The sequence below is a fragment of the Balaenoptera physalus genome (assembly GCF_965194825.1).
Source record: "Balaenoptera physalus genome assembly, chromosome: 1".
NCBI lineage: Eukaryota > Metazoa > Chordata > Mammalia > Artiodactyla > Balaenopteridae > Balaenoptera > Balaenoptera physalus.
The window spans coordinates 170,911,254-170,932,799 of NC_138882.1; the positions used below are offsets into that span (position 1 = coordinate 170,911,254).

At 42.0% G+C, this 21,546-nt stretch overlaps 1 protein-coding gene and 1 long non-coding RNA gene across 3 annotated transcripts in view; both read right to left on the reverse strand.

Moving 5' to 3' along the window:
• Positions 1-18,551, reverse strand: part of KHDRBS1 (KH RNA binding domain containing, signal transduction associated 1) — a 35,402-nt gene extending 16,851 nt beyond the window's left edge. For both annotated transcript variants that reach the window (XM_082411622.1, XM_082411621.1), the window contains exons 1-5: positions 17,989-18,551; positions 5,674-5,798; positions 4,940-5,056; positions 3,566-3,712; positions 789-922 (exon numbers count right to left, since the gene is read on the reverse strand). In XM_082411622.1, coding sequence (XP_082267748.1) covers positions 789-922; positions 3,566-3,712; positions 4,940-5,056; positions 5,674-5,798; positions 17,989-18,370 — 905 coding nt within the window. In that variant the 5' untranslated portion in view covers positions 18,371-18,551. The remainder of the gene's footprint in view (positions 1-788; positions 923-3,565; positions 3,713-4,939; positions 5,057-5,673; positions 5,799-17,988) is intronic.
• On the reverse strand, positions 12,743-17,977 carry LOC309637467. Its single transcript, XR_014250561.1, has 2 exons — positions 17,564-17,977; positions 12,743-14,893 (listed from the first exon to the last, which is right to left on the reverse strand). It is a non-coding gene; the product is annotated as an uncharacterized lncRNA (long non-coding RNA).
• Positions 18,552-21,546: the final 2,995 nt, after the last annotated feature.

Genomic DNA, 21,546 nt, shown 5'->3' on the forward strand with positions numbered 1-21,546 from the left:
TTTAAATGGAGATTTTTATAAATAGGCTACTTTCATGTTCAGATTTGTTTGCAAATTCTGGAGCTAGATAGGAGATTTTACAATGCCTTAAATAGACTATTATCAAAACACAGAGGAATGGGGAGTTCCCTGGTGGTCCAGTGGTTAGGACTTGGCGATTTCACTGCCATGGCAAGGGTTCATTCAATGCCTGGTCAGGGAACTAAGATCCCACAAGCCACGCAGCGCAGCCAAAACAAAACAACACAGATGAATGTGTAGGTGGGTAAAGGACCCATATTGGAAGGCTCCCCAGGTCCCATGGTGGACCTGTTAATGTCTCATTAGTGGAGTGTCTGCCTTGGAGAGTCTGAACAGTCCATAAAGGTCAATCACCAAAGGTAAAATTCTAAAGTCAAAGACCATTTAAAAATGCTAAAACTGTCCAAAAGTTAAAATAGCTTTTTTAAAAAGCTTTAGTCCTGAAGTCCTAAAGCTTCAGGACTGCTGTACCTGACTATGGTCAAAGTGACCAAGATCTAGAACTCCACTCTTTTTTTTTTTTTTTGGCTGTGCCATGCAGCTTGCAGGATCTCAGTTTCCCGACCAAGTATTGAACCCGGACCACAGCACTGAAAGCACCGAATCCTAACCACTAGACCACCAGGGAACTCCCTAGAACTCCACTCCTGATGCAACATACAAATCCTGAGACCCCTTCTAAGCTGGAGATACGAGCACCAGTAAAACAGAGATGGTACCAGCAGTCAAATTCACATCCCATTTCTAGTTGTCTCCATTATTTATACCTGGGAACAGGTGGAGGAGGAGGTGCAGCTCCCCGGCCTCTCACTGGCACCCCACGTCCGCGAGAGGGCTCTGGTACTCCATTCAAGTAGGAGAGCTCTAGGAACTGCTCCTGGCAGATATCATCCATCATATCCTGTGGATAAAAGATAACGAGGAGTGTTATTCTCTACCTTCTGCTGAGAAGGCATCTAGCCCATACGAGCCTTGGATGCTAAGAACAACTTTGAAAGCCCAGATGAAGTCTCAGGTCATTCATTCTCGAAGTCAAATGGCACTCTACCTGTCACCTCTTTGAGGAAAGTCTTGACGGTAGACCCCTCATTATTCAGATGAAGTTCTTCATGATGTGGTCCCTGCCTAGCTCTCCAGATCACTTCCATCCTCTCTCCATGTATAACCTCCTTTCAAGCCATGCTGAACAACTTGCAGTTCAGAACATGGCATACTCTTACACATCCATTCTTGCAAATAGTTTCCTCTTTCTAGAATAATAAAAGCCGCTACCATTAATGAAGTTCTATGGCTGGGTACCATATAATAAGCTTTACATAGGGTTTTCAGTTTAATCTTCAAATTAACCCTGAAGTAGGCAGATCTTCCCATTTTACATCTGGGAAAACAGATTCGGGAAGTATAAAGCAATCAATCTAAGGACATAGAGATAGTTAAGTGGCAGATTCTACATGTAAATTCAGAATTACCTGTCTCCAAAATCTAGGCTTTGAATCATCAGACTATATTATTGCCTTTTTTTGTCCACCTGAGGGACTCTAACTCTTACAAGATTTAATCTAAAATATTACCTCACCTATTTTGAAAAACTTTCTCTTGATGCCAACCCTTCACTCCCTCCTCTTTTCCCACAGCACCATGTAATTTTCTCTAAGCACTTACCACATCATTTTAGAATTGTTTGTATGTCTTTCTCACTAGGTTGTGAGCTCTTCAAGAGCCATTTTTGTAACTTCAGACCCAAGCACAGTATTAGGCACCTACCAGATACTTAACAAATGTTTGGGATGAACAAGGAACCTGAGGTTCAGAAAACTGATATAATAACTTGTCCAAGATGATGCAGATAAAGCTCCCAGTCCAGTGCTCTTCCTACTGTACCAGGTTCTAAGGGGAAAACGGAGGGCTCTGGTCATGGACGCAAAAATAGGCTCACTTTTTTTCTTCACAGGGGGAAGAACTGAGCCAAATGCCATTTGCAAATCTTTTCACGTATTTCCTGATGAGAATCATTCAGTCTTAATACTTCATGCATTTTTATATATCCCAGGTGTATACAGCTTCTAGAAGATTCTAGTCACCACAGAGATGCCCCCCCACTCAACTCTTCACCTCCTCCTACCGTACACATTTCTGCTGCTTGAGACTCACACTGGAGAATCAAGTGACCAATGATGGGCCATTTGCTCATATTCCTCTAACTGCCACAGCAACACTGAGGAAACCCAGATCTCCCTGGCAGGCTTCTCTTTTGAAGATCCACTTACACGGAAGCCTTGTAAACCTAGCCCTTTTGAGAAATATGCTGAGATTAATGATAAAGAGGAGATGGGCATTCCCCTGCAGTCCTTCAGGAAACGGATGGCTCAGGATGCTTCAACATATACCTCAAAGAGTAAAAAGCATATCCTCAAGGGAAAATTTACGAGCTCTGAGTTTTTCCTAGGATATTTTAAATTGGCTGTTTCATGTTGAACACTCTAATGATGACGAGATACTTAGAAGCAAAGCAGCTGCTGAGACGTTTGAGACAGTGTTGGAATCCTTGGAGCTCAGCATTACAGGTACACACACCCTATAAATTTTTGCTCTACCAATTCTCACATGCTCTGATACAGTTCCAACTCCCTCATTTTACATATACAAGAAAACCAAGAACTATATATCACCTCCTCTCAGTGATGAAACTATGATGCTTACTCAATTCTAGCTGAATAGTACTCCAAATGCTTCTTAAGGTTCCAGATTCATACTTGGTTATTAAATATTCAACAGTAAGTAGTTTTCAGAGTAACTCTGAAAACTAACAGGTCTTACCAAATGGCAAAAATTCATCATTTTCTACTTACTCAAAGAATGAAATCTCTGACCAGGTAATAATAAGCAACACAGGTAACCTGGTCTGTCCCAATTCTTCCAGGGCCTTAGTTACATTCTGAAAGGAGCTGTACACCAATCTGTCTAATATCATCAACAGTTAAGCCTACAACCACCATGTCTCTTTCAAATCAACTCAACTTGAGTAAACTCCTCCAGGAGAGAAAGCCCTGAATACACTCAGGTCGGAATTCAATCCATTAACACTGGAGGCTAGAGGCTTCTTGCTGTTATCATCTAGACTCTCTAGAGTCTAGAATAAAACCCCCCTAAGTGCAGGGGATTATGACCACCTTAGTCATTTTCCTATCATAACCTTCTGGTTCCACTCTAGCACCAAAATACACAATTTAGTGAAGACCTCGTTAAATCTCTGTTAACCAGATGTTAAAATGCCAGACACACTGTGGATCCAAAATATTGACAAAAGATACTGGTATACAACTAAAACCACATTAGACATGGAGTGGGAGAGTGGCCGTGGGGCACACTAGTTTGAAAACCAGATACAAATAATGGACCACCTCAGAAAAATGAACATAAATGCAGAATTTGGTATATAATTTCAGGTTATGCAGAGACCCTGGATAAGAAACCCTGCCTTAGCAATAAGCACAAGATCCCAGTTTCCTCTTGCTCAAAAGATACAGGATATAGATTTCCTTACTGGTACTAGAAACTTCTTGACTTCCTCCATAGCATGGGCCATAAGAGCATAAGCCTCACACGGGGGTCCAAAGACTTCAATGAAGACGTGCAGATCCATATTCAAGTGGGCATATTTGGGGTCTCCACCTTTGCGCAGCTCTTCCTCCTGGGGAAAGATGCACAAAAACATCACATCACTTGGACTAGGGAGAAAATGACACCTTTACCTCTAGGCCAAAGAGACACTGAGAAATGACCCCAACACCTAAAAAAATAGAAAAGTGTAAGAAAAAAGCAAAACAAATTCTGGAGAATAGTAATTTACACAGTCTGCTAAACCTGCAATTAGTCTGCTGCTCTTCTGTTTTGAATCACTGGTGTATTCACTGGAGCTCTTATTAGAAGGTATACAAGAGACAAACTTATTTCCAGCTTCCATTCAGATAACAGCTGTTTGCCAAGCATTCATCCATTCATTCATTTATTGCCAAGCATTTGCTTTTAAATCCCAGGTAGAGCTCTTAATCACCAGCTCTTCTTATCTGCTTATATGGTCTGGGAAGTTCTAGGGAAGGAAAAAAGTCAGGACAGAGAGAAGAAAATCTCATGTAAATCTCATTAGCTAGAATAACATACTTCAGCCCTAACTGTATTCATCTAGTGAGAAATGTGAGTGGACAAAAGAGGGTCTGAGAAAACATGTTTGTCAATTAGGCTGCATAAAAGGAGGCCTGAAAGAGTAAGTTCTTAGGCTGTAGCAGGTATGTCTCATCTAAAAAGCTGACCCTAGAAGGCTAAGACTATTCTCTTTCAGTGGTAAGTTTCTCCACACTTACAAAGAGCATGAAGAGTATGGGGCTATGGCATGGAAAAAAAAAAAAAGCATTAGGTTCTGTTGTCAGGATTACTCATGGTTCCTTTTGTAATATCTTCTTTTTGAGGGCCTCACATTCCAGCTGGCTATGAAACAAATCAGCCAACTAATCCTCTGACTCACCTGCACTCACAACACTAGTGCTCTCACTTTTCCACATTACTGGAAAGGGAATGTGCTGTTCACATTTCAGTGTCTTTAGTCTCAGTAAGTTTCAGTACATCCAGCTCCCCTTCCAAGTTTTCATAGATAAGCTTACTAATGCTAAAGTTGCTACTGCTGTTTCCATTACTATGCAGTCAAAGTCAGAAAGAAAACAATTACCAGGGCACACCTATGTTCTTCCAGCGTTGTCAAAGAAGTGAATTAACTGGTCTATAATCTCTTACATCCAATGCAAATTTAAGGGAATCACATTCTGTACATATGCAAGTGCTAGCTTCCATAAGGAATCTATACTGGACTCTGGGCTACTGGAAGGCATTAGGGTGTCTTCTTGCCTCATTAATGTGAGCTTACCTTGGCCTTGTCTCTCATTGAGCCCTTTCCCAACACAGAAATCTTTGCACCAGTCTCTTCTTGCAGTCTTTTGATTGTATTCCCTTGTGGTCCAAGGATCTTCCCCACAAAATTGAACTGACAGAAAATAAAGACAGATTTCTAAACACATATGTTCCTATAAAATATTTCCACACGTATTATTTATCTTCAATATCCTGTAAAATAGGTAGAGTATTATCACTCCCATTTTACTGAAGGATATACTGAGGCTGTACGGATAAAGTGATTAGCCTACGGTTATACAACTGGAAAGTGGCAGTTCTCAGACTTGAATTTCCTGATGTAGTTTGGCACTCTTTCCATAATATCACACTGCAACCCTTCGTACTTTTACATAAACATTTTAAAGCCAGTTACTTCAGAACAGAACAGACATATGGTGCCCTTTGGCAGTACTGGTTTGATAAACTAAATATAACTAGTTGCCTTCCAAAAAAGAAACTTTGAGAAAATTTTTTTTTTTTTTGATAATAAAAAGATGATTATATTTCCGTCCTGGCTATAGCTATGCTATTAGTGACGGACCTGTATGTTTCAACTGCCAGATACATATATGGGACAGAACCGTCACCAGCTTAAGTTTCTGACACATCACAATCTGTGTAAGTCTTCTGCTACAGCCCACGTTACAAGACATACTACATACTCTCATACTACAAAGACAACTCAAAGTGAGGCACTCTTTCCCTTACCTTGGGATACTGCTTGACAGGTATCAGAACCCTCTCCTTCAGCTTCATGTTCTTGTGAGAAAATAAATCCAAGTAATTCTCCTCATCGTCCTTTTTTGAATCCCCTTTCTGAATCTTCTCAATTTCTGAATAGGATAAACAGAATTTAATTTAGTTTTTTCTTTTAAATAAAGGCAAAATTCTGAGTCTGCTTAGCTTAAAGCAATAACACAGAGTACTGTGTAATGAGAAAGTGCTAATTTCAAATGGAGACGGGGTGAAAGCACCAAAGCTAGATGAAGGTGACTAGGAAACCCAAAGCCTGCTTCTAATAAGAGCAGTTTGCTCTTCCACTTCTAGTGGAAACCTCTACAGAGACATTCAAATGTTCTTAACACAAAATGGATTTAGCAGTGAATTGGGGAAAAGGGGATAAACGAACTAAAAAAATTAAAATCTGCATCAAGAAAAAAGTACAAAGTCATATCTTAATGAAGAGACAAAGTCAATAATTTAAATACACAACCGAGAGTCCCATTAAAATTCTGTAACAGTAGTGCTTTGGACAGTAGTAGTCCTTAAGAGTCTGAAAGACCTGGTTTTTACTCTGCCACTCACCAGTTGTGTGAACTCTGAAAAGTTTTTTAATTGCTCTGAATTTTGGTTTCCTCATTGTAAAATGGAGGCAATATCTACCTCATGAGGTTGCTATAAAAACAGAATAAAATAACATATGTAAACATGCTAATTAAAGCCCATTTCTTTCTTTCTTTTTTTTCTTTTTGGCAGGTGGGATCTTAGTTCCCCGACCAGCAATCAAATCCGAGCCCCCTGCAGTGGAAGCATGGAGTCTTAACCATGGGACCACCAGGGAAGTCTCAAAAGCCCATTTCTCAGGAAGTGTTTTAATATATACTCAACACTATCTAGCCCAAATTCTCTCAGTGTCCTAATGGAAAAAATGCACCAAGGTAATTTCAATTCACGGGTTAAGACAGTTTCATCAGCTAGAACCTTAGCAACCAAAAAGATTTCCTATCATCAGGGAACTTCATTCACCCATCCATCCATTCATTCAGTGACTGCAAGTGTTTGAGTGCTTCCTATGGAGAGGCACATGAAGGGACAGATACAGGTATGATCACTAACCACTATGGAAGACTTACTAAGAGCCAGGCACCTTGTCCTGTAAAGTATATGAGAATCAACAGAACAAGTCAAACATGGTCCCAATCTCCACTATGTCTATATACTAGAGTTCCCAGTCTATGAAGTCAGCAATGAAGTATAGTTAAATGCTACAACAGGAGTACTAACAGAGATGGGGGCCGAGTATGGAGGCAATGAACAGCAGCAACTAAAAGGTTATACTATGATCCACTGAGAACAACAACAACCAAAAAAATTATACTCCCTAAAACTAGTGGAACATTCTAACTAACACAGAATGTTCTCCTTATATAACATTTTCACAGTGTTTCTTCTATAATTTTAAGGCAAGGGTTCTCAAACTTCATCGCAGCAGAATCACCTGGAGGGTTTGTTAAACTAGATTGCTGGGCTCCAATCCCAGTCTGGGATTGTGTCAGGAATTTGCATTTGTAACAAGTTAGCAGGTGATGCTGATATTGCTGCTCTAGGGATCACACTTTGAAAACCACCGGTTCTGTATAAAGACATACGACTTCAAACACATACTGCAAATCTAAACCTTTAACAATTAAAAAAAAAACAAAACTGTTTAGACTAAGTCCAGCTGTAAAGTACACGGATGAAGGAAAGTTACTGAGACTGACAGACTACACAGAGTTCAGAATTTCAAACTGAAGGCTTCTGTTTATTAAAAAGCCTAATTTCAGATGTTACACTCTTATAAGAACGGTAAATGACAGTGCTCTTTGCACTCCTATTTTTCATTGCTTGGAATAGAAAACAAATTTGACCTTACATCAACAGACTAAATGCTTCCTTCATTCAACACCCTATTTGTTTACTGTTTCACTGGTAGTGTATCCTGACCCCACCCCTTCCCACTTACTGCTAATATTAACTTTTTGTAGTATCTAGTTTTGAGCCTACCACCTCTGAACACACCTCTTGAGTTTCTGGGCTGGGAAACTGGGCACTCAATCTTCCGAAGTCCACAGGAACAAAGATGCCACATTTCTAATCTGAAAACATCACTGAGGAGCTTCTAAATATGTGGAACAAATTACAAACTTCATCTTATCGATGTCTCTCCGTGTGTCCTAATTGCTGCCATCTAGTTAGGCCCTTCAGCTGTACTTTATACCACTTTCCAGAAACTTTAATTGGTTAGAACAAGAAGATAAGACTCAAAGTCTGTTAATCTGTACTTCCATAGGAAGCAGGGATGCAAAAATTGAACCCAGTAGAAAGGTTTGTTTAATATCAATGTAATGTGCCCCGTGAATTTAAGACCTTTCTATAACATGGATCCTTCTGCTATATTTTGAGCTAGGCAGATCTTAATTAGGATCCCCTTGTCCACTTACCTCACAATTTAAAAAATGTTAAAGCATTTTTAGAGAATTCAGAGAACAATGATTTAAGTAAAACAGAACTAAAAAGATAAAACAATCAGGGGGTTAGCCTAGAAAGCAAAAGAATAAGAAGCACCTTGAGCCTTCAAGAAGGGTAGTCTTCCATGTTTGGAAGGGGAAGGACCAAATATTTATTAAATGCCTACAGTGTATCAAACTCTATACAAATATTACCTCATTTATCCTAAAAAATAACTCAATGAAGTAGCTGGTACTATCCCCATTTTATAACTGAGGAAACAAAATCAGAGAAGTTAAATCTCTAAGTCACAAAGCTGTTAAAGCAGTAAGAAAGTAAGGATTAAAACCCAGGCTTTCTCTAACTTCAAACCTCATGCTTTTATTATTGCCTTTCAGTGGGGAGTTGTGGGGGGCACTTTATTTAAGCAAAAAAGAGCTGATTTTGTAAAGTTTTGGGAAGTACTGCTTATACCCCCAGACACTGTCATGCAGCTAAAGACAACAAGAGGGCTCTGCATGTGCCTCAGATGTTCAGCTGCCTGATCTTTCTTTTCTTTTTCAATTCTCTTTTTTTTTTTCTTTTTTCTTTTTCAATTTCTCTTCTTGGCCTCACTTCTTGTGGAGGGCTAAGGAGCAGGCTGTAATGGGAAGAAAAAAAAATCAAAGAGTAGCTTCCTAAAAATGCCTCACCCTTCGAGCCCTGGTCTGGGAAGATCCCACATGCCGCGGAGCAACTAGGCCCGTGAGCCACAATTACTGAGCCTGCGCGTCTGGAGCCCGTGCTCCGCAACAAGAGAGGCCGCGATAGTGAGAGGCCCGCGCACCGCGATGAAGAGTGGCCCCCGCTTGCCGCAACTGGAGAAAGCCCTCGCGCAGAAGAAGACCCAACACAGACATTAAAAAAAAAAAAAAAAAAAAAAAAAGCCTCACCCTCAGGCAAAAGTACTTTCTAGACAATCTTTCTGAAACTGACTCCTTTAAAAGATCTTTGCTTGGGCCTCCGGAGACCCTGGCTATCCCAAGAGTCAAAGAAAAGCTAAGGTGTAAACAACACAGAGAGGTGACCCATTTGCTTCAAAGTCAGATGCTGACAATAATCACATCTTACCGAGTGCCTTTTATGTGTCAGGAATTTTGTATTTATTGTTTCCCTTCATCTTTATAACCAGGATTATCCCCACTTAACAAGTGAATAAATCTTGTCCAAGATCACAAAATTAGTGACAGAGCAGGTATTTAAACCCAGGTTATTCCTTACGTCGGTCAGAGCAAATTCAACAAATCTCGTGGCTTTTCTTCTACTCTTTTACTATAACTTAATCCTTCCTTTTTTTGGTAGGTGTTATCACAACCAGACTGTTAGCTCCAAAGGATGAGAACTGTTCCTTAAATGTATGACTGAGAGGACAGAACCTGAGCTTTGAAGCTAAACAGAACTGGGTTTGACTCCCAGCTCTGCTACATGCTTGCTGTGTGACCTTGGGCAAGTCATTAAACCTCATTTAGTCTTCCTTCTTACTTTTAAAAAGGATTTTTTTTTTAATGGAAGATTTTAGGAACACAAAACTGTTAATACAAGAGAAGTTTGAAAAAAATTATATACAGATTTTATCAACTGGACTGGCTTAACTAAAAAAGGGTATCGTGTATATTCCATTAACTGAACATGTGATAAGGAGCAAGACAAGCAAGATTTTCTGACTAAGGCATCCAGAGATAGTACTTCTAGGAGGGCAAGATTCATAGGATATCTGCTCCAAAAGGTCAGCTGTCATGCCCTCCTCCAGACTATCAATGTATTTGGTTCATACATCTAACGACAGCACACCTTCCCCTGCTATGAACAATTTCTGGACCCTTGCCATTACTAAACTATCTGCCATTTATAGTACAGTGTCTAATAGACAACAGGCATCTATAAACATTTACCGAATTAAAGAAATGTACCATTAACACCCCCTAACTTCCCTTAACGACTCATATAACTTCATCATCCCCAAATTTATAGTTCTTTGCCCTGTATCTTTTCTGTTGGTAAATCCTTTTGGAATCACAAATCCAGTAAGTTCATTAATTTTGTATAAAACCACATCATTCTTTTCATTTTTCAAATTATTTATTATTTAAAGCAAGAGCACCGAGCTATAGGTTCTTAATCTGGTTTGGGGTCATGAGTCCCTACAGACTAGCTCCCCAGAAAAAGATACCAACACAGTATTTCACATACAATGTTGACTAAGGGTGGGTACTGGCTCAAAAAAATCCCTCAAAGCCTGAGTTAAGAGCCCTCTAAGGGGCTCAATTTCCACATTCCAGGATAGCGGCAAACTCTATTATAGCATATTGACCATAGTCTCCCAAATCTCTTTCTTAGGGCACAACTTAAGAGTTTAAGGCTTTTTTTCTCTTAAAAACAAAACAAAACAACAAACCATTTTATTTTGAGATAATTGTAGATTTATATGCAGTTGTCAGAAATATGAGATCTCGTATATCCTTCACCCACTATTCTCCATAACATTTTGCATATCTGTAATATCATAACCAGAAAATTCACATTAATACAATCTTACTGACTTTACTCAGATCTCACCAGTTTTGCATGTACTTATGGGTGTGTGTGTATGTCTGCTTAGTTCTATGCAATTTAATCATGTGACCACCACATGTTCTCAGTACAGAACAGTTCCACCGCAAAGATCCCTCATGCTACCCTTTTATAGCCACAGTCACCTCCTTTCCTCTCTCCCCAACTTTGGCAACCACTAATGTTCTCCATCTCTATTATTTTATCTTTTCAAGAATGTTAAACTAATGGAATTGTACAGTGTGTAACCTTTTGAGATTGGGTTTTTCATTCAGCATAATTCTCTTGAGGGAGTTCCCTGGCGGTCCAGTGGTTAGGATCTGGCACTTTCACTGCCAGGGCCCGGGTTCAATCCCTGGTCAGGGAACTAAGATCCTGCAAGCCGTGCGGCCTGACCGAAAAAAAAAAAAAAAATCTCTTGAGATCCATCCAAATTGTTGCATTTATCAACAGTTCATTTCTTTTTCTTGTTGAGTAGTATTCCATGGTATAGATGTACCACAGCTAAACTATTCATCAATTGGAGACATATGGGTTATTTCCAGTTTTTTGGCTATTATGAATAAAGCTGTTATGAACATTCACGTACAGGTTTCATATGAACATAAGCTTTAATTTTTCTGAGATAAATGCCCAAGAGTACAACCGCTGAGTCATATGGTAAACACATGTTTAGTTTTGTTAAAAACTGCTTTATCACAGACCTATACATGCTAACAATATTTTACTTAATTTTGTTAGTATTATGCTCCATAAAAAGAGTATTGTAGGGTTTCCCTGGTGGCACAGTGGTTAAGAATCCGCCTGGAATGCAGGGGACACGGGCTCAAGCCCTGGTCCAGGAAGATCCCACATGCCGCGGAGCAACTAAGCCCGTGTGCCACAACTACTGAGCCTGCGCTGTAGAGCCCACATGCCACAACTACTGAAGCCCACAAGCCGCAGCTACTGAGCCTGCGTGCTGCAACTACCGAAGCCTGCGTGCCTAGAGCCCATGCTCCGCAACAAGAGAAGCCACCACAATGAGAAGCCTGTGCACTGCAATTAAGAGGGGCCCCTGCTCGCCGCAACTAGAGAAAGCCCACGTGCAGCCACAAAGACCCAACACAGCCAAAAATAAAAAATAAATTTAAAAAAAAAAAAAACAGTATTGTACCATATGTATGTAGCCTTATGGGATTGACTTTTTCACCTAACATTAGATTTCCAAGATTTCTCCATGTTGTGCCATTCAGCTATAGTTTTCATTTTCACTACTGTACTAAGTCTTTCATTTTGAAAATCTCACAGTATCCAATCAATGGCGAAACAAGGTGCACTATTTTATGAGTGAGACATTCACGGGCAAAAGTTTCTTTGAGTATATTCCTAGGAATAACCTTGCTCAATTTAAAGAATTTGAATGTTCAGCTTTCAAAGGAAATGCCAAACTGTTATCCAAAGTGGTTGTACCAATTCACACTTCTGCCAGCACTGTTCCTTCTAATCCACATCCCCTCAAGCACTAAGTCTTGTTTGACTTCATTTCTGTCAATGTAGCAGGTTTTCATTACTTTCCTGTCTCCAAAAATTTTTTTTCTCATTTATCTTCATTTACTCTTTTAGCTACTTAAAAAATTTTATTGAAGTATAGTACATTTACAAAGTTGTGTTTCATTTCTGCTGTATAGCAAAGTGACTCAGTTATACATATGTATATATTCTTTTCCATTATGGCTTATCACAGGATATTGAATATAGTTCCCAGTGCTATACAGTACAACCCCTTGTTGTCTCTCTCTTTTAGCTACTTTATATTCAACATGTCAAGTTGAAAAAAATAAATCCAGTTTGGAATTAGTTTGAAAAATGCAAAAAACCAACATGTTAATTTAAAAGTTGTCACCTTTATAAGACTAGTTCCTCCTCCCACCAGGACATGGCATATTTCTTTTTTTTTTTTTAAATAATCTTAATTACTGTAGCTTTTTTTAAAAAATTAATTATTTATTTTTATTTTTGGCTGTATTGGGTCTTCGTTTCTGTGCGAGGGCTTTCTCTAGTTGCGGCAAGCGGGGGCCACTCTTCATCGCGGTGCGCGGGCCTCTCACTGTCGCGGCCTCTCTTGTTGCGGAGCACAGGCCCCAGACGCACAGGCTCAGTAGTTGTGGCTCACGGGCCCAGTTGCTCCACGGCACGTGGGATCTTCCCAGACCAGGGCTCGAACCCACGTCCCCTGCATTGGCAGGCAGATTCTCAACCACTGCGCCACCAGGGAAGCCTGGCATGTTTCTTTTTATTCACATCTTTGTTTACCACTTTCAATAAAATTTTAAGTCGACAATATGTGATCACAATATTCCTCATCTGTAATATTGAGATAAAAATTCTTCCTGCCTCACAGAATGGCCATGAAGATGGAATTAATGAGTACCACAGGTCATGGCACATGTTATATGCTCTACAAAGGTTAAATATTGTTATTGTTTGTTATGAATATTCACATACATTTTGAATTGATTTTTATTGCCTATCCCAAAGTTTTTGCTATTCTAAAAAATGAGATCATTTTGTCAATTCTTTTCTAATTGGCTACTGCTTCTATATCAGAAAGGTACTGGTTTATACATCTTTACCTTGTAATCAGCCACATCACTCACCATTTTCCTAGGTAAACAACCATGAAGTTGTTGCAAATAATGATAAATTCTGCCTCTTTCTTTCCTAATATTTATACTTATACCTACACAGTCATCCCTTGGTGTCCCAGGACCAAACTCCCATAGCAAAATCTGAGGCTGTTCAAGTCCCTTATATAAAATGACACAGTACTTGCATATAACCTACGCACATCCTCTTGTATACTTTAAATCATCTCTAGATTACTTATAATGTCTAATACAATGTAAATGCTATGTAAACAGTTGTAAATACAATGTAAACCAGCGCAAAGCCAATTCAAGTTTTGCTTTTAGGAAATTTTGGAATCCCTCCCACCCCCGAGTATTTCTGATTCATTGTTGGTTGAATCCACATATATGGAGAACCCATGGATATGAAGAGCCATATTGGTCTATAGTTCCTTGGCAATTCCACTTTCTGGTTTTAATAGGTCTTCCTAGCTCTGTAGAAAGAAATGGGGACATCTAAGTGTATTTCCATAGTATACTGTAAATAAAATAAAGAAATGTACTATTTTGAACTTTCAATAGATTTTTGTCTGGAAATATTCTGCACTGAGGGTTTTTTTTTTTTGGCTGCTCCACCATATGCGGGATCTTAGCCTTGACCAGGGATTGAACCCATGCCCCCTGCAGTGGAAACGTGGAGTCTTAACCACTGGACTGCCAGGGAAGTCCCTGCACTGAATGCTTTTGGAAGATGAATTTCTGCGTATCTTTTCAAGATCATCTGGGGATTGTTAATCTACTGAAAATGTTTACTTATTCCTGAGTCATTTACACTAACTTGTATTTTCCTAGTTATAAAAAGTAGAAAAAGAACACTGATATACGTAAAAACATCTTATGTTTATTATGTAAATATTTAACACAAATAATATGATAAATTATTTTGGTTTCAGAAAACAAGCATGGGTACACTGAGAGTCTTTGTATGTCTGCAAATGCATTTAATTGTCATCGTGGTTGAAGATCAATTCGGCTAATATAGAAATCTATATTCAAAATCGAAATCCCTCAGAATTGCGTTATTTTTCCATCATGCAATGAGGATGAATATTCATTTATCAAATATTTAGTAAGAGGCCACTCTGTGCAGCACTCTTAAAGGAAAAGAAGATACAGCCATGAACAAAGCAGACAAAAGATCCCTGCCCTGGTAGAGCTGACATTCTAGTCATAAAGAAGGGGCAGCCAACAAGCAAACACATTAACTATAACATATGGTGCATCAGATGCTGCTAAGTGCAAAATAAGCTAAAGCTGGGAAAAGATACAGGGAGGGCTATGTGGCTGGTAAAGAAGAGTGGTCTGGGTCTTGTAGCACCTCTTGGGAAACAGGCAGAGTTACCTGGAGGAGTCACAGTCCTAAGTGCTAGGCTCTGCTCTCTGGGTTTCCTCCTCCTTCTTTGTCTTGCCTTGTGATCTTCACTGCCCTGTTGGCTAGGACTTTGATGTGTTCAGAAAATCTGATGAAACAGATTTTCTTTTAATATTTTAGCACAAAATTTATTTTTATTTTTTTGAGTACAATTTGTTGCAGGTACTATAGTGGGGGATGGGGGGGAGCAAAGAGGGTTAGGTGTGAGGATCCAGACTCAGACTGACTTCAAATCCTCCATATGCTGCTTACTAATTTTGTTACCTTAGGCAAATGATTTAATCTGTTTGCCTTGGTTTCCTCATGTGTAGAAGTAAAAATAATAAGAGTAACTTCCTCATAGTATTGTTATGAAGACTAAACATTTGATGTAAAGTGCTCAGGCCAGTGTCCAGCATCCAGTATAGTGTTAGCTGTATTTTTCTTACCTGTATCCTTATCAGAGCTTAAATACTACTATTCCGTCTTCCCAATCTCACTTTCTCACAATTGGTTGACTTTACTACAACCACTTTTCCAGATCATTCAAAAATATCTTAAAATAAGTCAACTGTATTTCAATTAAAAAAAAAATCTTCAAAGCCAGGCCCAACATATATCAAGACTTATCCATGCTAAGAAATATTCACATATCCCAAGTTAGTTTTCTCAATGAGCCAGCATTACCTCAATCCCATTTCTCCAATTAAAATTCAATTTGGTTAAAGGAAAAAGACATCAAAAAAGCCCAAGTTTAGAAGATGTGGCACATATATACAATGGAATATTACTCAGCCATAAAAAGAAATGAAATTGAGTTATATGTAGTGAGGTGGATGGACCTAGAATCTGTCGTACAGAGTGAAGTAAGTCAGAAAAACAAATACCGTATGCTAACACATATACATGGAATCTAAATTAAAAAAACTGGTCCTGAAGAACCTAGGGGTAGGACAGGAATAAAGACGCAGACGTAGACAGTGGACTTAAGGACACGGGGAGGGGGAAGGGTAAGCTGCGACAACGTGAGAGGATGGCATTGACATATACACACTACCAAATGTAAAACAGATAGCTAGTGGGAAGCAGCCAAATAACACAAGGAGATCAGCTCGGTGCTTTGTGACCACCTAGAGGGGTGGGATAGGGAGGGTGGGAGGGAGATGCAAGAGGGAGCGGACATGGGGATATAGGTATATGTACAGCTGATTCACTTTGCTATACAGCAGCAACTAACACAACAATGTAAAGCAATTATACTCCAATAAAGATGTTAAAAATAATAATAAAATAAAAGGTGCGAAGAGTGGGGGAAAAAAAATCACCCAAGTTTAAAAAATGAAAGAAGGGTGAAAATTGGAAGTAACTTTTAAGGGTCAGTAGTTTTTGATGGCTATCCTAAGAAACCATCTTTTACTAAAAAGACGAGCACCATACTGGACACTTGATGTGCTCAGAAAGGCAAAAAAAGCTTGCATTTTCATACCTTACTCAGTACCACTAATTTCCAACTAGGAGAAAACTGGTGACATGTTATTATCTAATGATTACAAGTCAAAGGGAACTGTGCTGGTGCTTTTTACACAACATTTAATCCTCACAACTCACCATCCCACTTTACAGATGAGGTTACTGAGGTTCAGAAAGTTTCCCGAGAGTAGGTGACTAGTCAAGAGTTAGAATTTCAAACCGAAGCCAACACCTTAAGTTCTAAAGTTTGTTATTTTATTCTCATTTAATATGGACTGATTAAAGACACGAGGAAATAAAAATAAGACCCAGTCAACCTTTACCATTTAGTCTGACGTTCCTGAATCTGCATGTACTTGCTTTCAAACACCTGGTGTTTGCTATATACAAGACAATATGAAAAATATAAAGATTAAAAAGCATTCCTTGCCCTCAAAGAGCTTGCCAGAAGAACACAATGAACAGTAATGTTTCAAACAATCTGACTGTGTTATAGAACAGCAAAGCACAGAGTTGAAAATGTAAGCAGTTTATCTAAATGTTCTTATTCTTGACCGCCTCAGGCTTTGTTTACGGTGTTTAAAAGTAAGGACCTCTAACCAACGGTGGGAGACAGAGAACAAAGGGAGGGAAATGATATTTTCATAACGGACGTGTCCATTATATCAACCCTGCCAAAGAGTCCAACTACTCATTCAGTGTTGGAATGCTGTGAATTTTTATTTGCTTAATAAAATTTAGGTATCATAAGATACACTTATTAAAACGTTTTAACTAGAAGAGCAAAACAGACGGCTTTAGGGAGAAATCAAGGCGACTAGGTGATGGCCAGTTTTGAGCAAAAAAGGAGCGCTAGTCTACACACAGAGAACAAAGACTACTATTCCTAATCTATTTCAGGACTGAAGCAAAAAAGGGAGGGGGGAGACCATGCAACTTCTTTCAATTTTTTCCCATCTTATTGGGAATGTCATGCAAACCATCCTTAATCTCCCTGTATCACTCCCTTTCACTGTCTCTAGATTTGTTTTTCCCTTCTCCAATGACGAACACGCGTTGTAAAATAAAGGGGTCCCACCGTCTGGCTCTGCAGCAATGACCATCTTATCGGCCGAAGTCGGAAATCTGATTCGGAAAACCTCAAGCTCCGATTCCCACAGGTTGCTCCTGCCTCCGAGCAACTCAAGCTCCAGTTACCGCGAAGTCCGACCCGGCCCCGGCTGCCGCGGCGCGCTGGACAGGGCACCCCAGCCTCACCCCATATCACCTCGGCCCTCCCTCCCTCCCTCCCGGCTCAGGCTGCCTTCACCTCCTACACCCTCAGTTGAGGCGCCGACCGCCACCCGCGATCAAAAAAGCTTCCCCTTTTGGGGAAGCGGGAGATGAAGGTTCATTTCTGGAAGAATCTGAGCACTCGGAGCGCGGGGCAGCTGCAAGAGGTGGGAGGGGGAAGGGTCGGCAAGGGGGCGGGGAGCGCGGCACTATCCATCAAAATCTTTGCGCTAAGAGATCGCCAAGTCCCCTTCAGGCCTCCACTGGAGCCTAGAAATTCTCCCTCGCACCCTGGGCCGGGATGGGAATTGTAGAATCTAGGGTCCCGAAGACGAGGACGAGAGAAGGGGAGTCCACGACTGCCTGGGTCCCCAGGGGGCGGTAAGGGAGAGGAACAAAGCCGCTACCACCCATGCCCCCGGGTGGCCGGGCGACCCACAGGGACCTCGGAGGCCCCCTTACCTGCCGTCAGCAACTGCATGGCGTGAGTGAAGGACGGGTCGAGCGAGTCCTTCTCGGCCATGAGTTCGGGCAGGTACTTGTTCTCCGGCTCCATCTTGACCGAGGCAGTGGCTGAGGGGGGCAGCAGCGGGGTCGGCGCTGGACCGCCCACAGTCGCGTCGGGACCCGTGGCCGAGGGCGGCAGCAGCGGCGGCGGCTGCGTGGCGGGCGAGGCCCGGGCGCCCCCCCGGGACCCCCCTCCGCCTCCCCGGGACCGGTGAGGCAGCGGCGGCTGCCGAGACGGCGCCTGACGCACCGAGGGGTGGGCACCTGAGGGGTCCATGGAGCCGCTGCGGCCCGAGGACCGGCTCATGCGCGCGGCGGGGTCGTCCCGGCGCTGCATTGGGGCGGATTTGCGATCGAGGGATCGAGGAAGCGACGCGGCAGCGGCAGAGGCCCGAGCGACGGTTGGCGAACGTGGGAGAGCGGGAGCGACGGCGACCGAAGCCGACCCGAGCGACCCAGCGAAAGAGAGCACCGGAAATGAGACGGCGCGCGTGCGCAGCTAGTACCGGCACCGCCCTTGGGTTTCTCCGCGGAGAACAAAGTCCCCGGTCGGGCCACGGCGCCTGCGCACCGCCGCGGAGTCCGAAGAAGTCGCCTCCCCGCTCCCCTTTTTCCTCCGAGCCCGCCAGGCCGGAGCCTTGTGCGCGTGCGCGGGTGCCCGCGGGCTCCGTTCGTTTCTTTTCCACGTGACTCGGCGCTAGAGGGACACGTGTCTCCTCCCACTTCTGGCCGAGAGCGCGGAGGGGGCGGGGGCTGTGGAATGTCTTTGTCTGCGCGCGGGCCCGCGGCTTGTGGGGCGGGAGCCCTGATGCTCGCGGGGCCACGCCTCCTCCAACGGCTGAGCTGTGGAACTCAATGGGGTGGGGGAGGGGGAGGGGTCACTGAAGTATGGAAATGAAAGGAGACCCGCCTGGGGGACGCGGGAGGGGAAGGAGAGAGAATTGGGGCTGTCTGGGCAGAAAGAGAGGAGGGAGAGATTAGCGTGAAGAAGGGACGACTAAGGGAGAGTCTGACTCAGAGTTGAGGGGTGGAGAAGGGAAGCTTGGAGGGGGACATTGAGGAAGGACGGGTCAATGGAAAGACTGAAGGCTATTGGTGGAGTTAAACTAAGAGGGAGGGTTCAGATCGGAGACCTGATATCTAGCCAGGAAAAGGGCCCCAGACAAAGCAGGGAATCCAAGAAGTACGTATCCCATGGTTTCCAATATAGTAGGTTCTTAAACGTTAGCCGTTGTTGATCAGAGAAGTCGTCTTAAAAGGCGAAGCATTTTAGTTCTCTACATATAGTACTGCTTTCTGCAGACGTGTTACTTCCACAAAAACATGGGGTAGAGGCCAGCTGCGTAATCATTAGGGTGGCGCCTTATACGGATGTGAGTGCTAATCCTCCTGCCCTTCACGATGAATAAATCATTCCACACTTGCTCAAAGAGACAGACCCTTACCACTGCTCTCAAGGCCAAGGTATAGTGGACAGTCTCCCACAGCGTTCTCCTCATCCTGGGGTGCTATATGCAAATGAAAGCTAGGTCTTTACTTTCCCGTAAACTCTCAAACACCTGGTACCTTTTCTAACCCTTTCCTTCCCTCCACAGATTTTTGCTTCCCCCATTGAAAGCACTCGCTCCCATCCCTTCTCCTTCTGGATCAGTTCCTCTAATAAGCCCACACTTTTCAAAAGCATTTCTGGAAATTGTCTTCTGGGTGCCTGGAAACTGCTGATATTTAGATCTGAAACTTAGAAGCCTTCAGCTAGGGAACATTAGGGCCTGGCTACCTTCTTGGGGGTAGGGAGACAAATCACCAGCAGAAATGAGAACAAAACACAATCTCTCCGTAAATTATCACATATACGTTATACATATTTATCTCCAGTGTCTAGGGCAGTACTTTACTTTGAGGTCACATAGGTAGTTTATAGTCAAGTAGGAGGGGGAAAAAAAGAATGGTTTTGAATAATTGTAATGAAGAATGTAAGGTGACAGGTGCCCGAAGATAAATTAGGTGGGATTGGAGTTCAAAGTGGAAGATAGATTTCGGCCAGGAGAGAATGAGTTCCAGGCAAAGGGAAGTGTGAATAAATGAGCAGAGATGAGAATGTCACAGATAGTTTAAGAAATGGGAGTAATCCAGTTTGCGGACTGTGAAGAAATAGGTGAATTGAGAGAGCAAATGCATGGAGGAGGGGAAAGGGGATGAGGAGGATTTATATCTCCCTTGCAACACATTTCTGCTGCTGTCCTTGAAACCCCTGCTTGGGTGGTGGTGTTACAAATGGCTGAAGTGTCCTTGCTCTGTAATGAGATGCCTAGATGGAGGTACCTTGAGCTGAGGCTAATAAAACTTTGATAAAGAAGTGTCTGAAAAGGCACTGGGTAGTGGTAACTGTGGGTTTCTAGACTAGACTCAACATTCTTTCCAGGAGGCTGCCAAATCTTTACGTACTTTGTCTAAAGGTGGGGTTGAGGCGAAGTTTGAGCTCTTCTTCCTAGTGAGAGACACAAAAGATAATCTCTGAGGTGGTGGGTTGTGAGGCTGCAGTGTAGTTACCAAGTAGGTGAAGCAACAGCCTTCTGTTTGGGGACGGGGGCCTTCCCTGGGGTCAGGGAAGAGTAATTCCTGTCCTGAAAGCCTAGAGGTCTGGATTTCATTTTGTGTTGACCACGATATGCTGCCTCAGGTTCACCTGAAGCTATTAACAGCATGGCCTTGTGAAAAAACTGATTTTGGAGTGAGGCAGACAAATTCATAAGCCAGTGACGCCTTGTCCTCACTGTGTGTCATTAGGAGAACTACAACCTGTCTGAGCCTTCATTCCCTCCTATATAAAGTGGAGATGATGACATCTACCTTGCAGAACTGTTGTGAACATTAACAAATACCAGTGTAAACCTCCTGGACTTATAAGCAGAATAATAATAATTATTATTCCATTTAGTGCCTAATGAAGATTTTTGGATGTTTCATGTTAGCTGTGGATCTGAAAGGCCTGTTCTCTAATCTGTCTCGTTTTCACTGACTATAGCTAGACTTTGTTTTGGGGTGGGGGAGGGAGAAGTTCCTTCTACCCTATTCTCTCCCTTAATTGAATTACTGTGGTGTAGGATGCAGGAGCAATTGAGAGCATTGTGATACAGATGGAGTTAGGTCCAAATCGGGCTCTTCCTCTTACCTGCTGGATGACTGAGCACATTACTTAAACTTGCTCAGCCTCTGCTTTCTCCTGCTTGATAAAAAAGGGGTCATAACAATCCTACCTTGGGGCTGTTAGGATTAAAAGTGATAGTATTTGTAAAGCACTCAGCACAGGAGCTGACAGTTAGTAGGTGCTTGATAAGTGATAGCGGCCATTGTTATTACTACACACTTTATCGAGTACCTTATTGCATACTTTCACTTTCATGTGAGTCCCTAACTGAGGGGCTGGAAGGATTTTTTTTTTTTTTTTTTTTTTTTTTGCCTGTAGCTGCTTGACCCGTGCTTGACCCAGCAATGGAGGATCTGTAGCCCTGT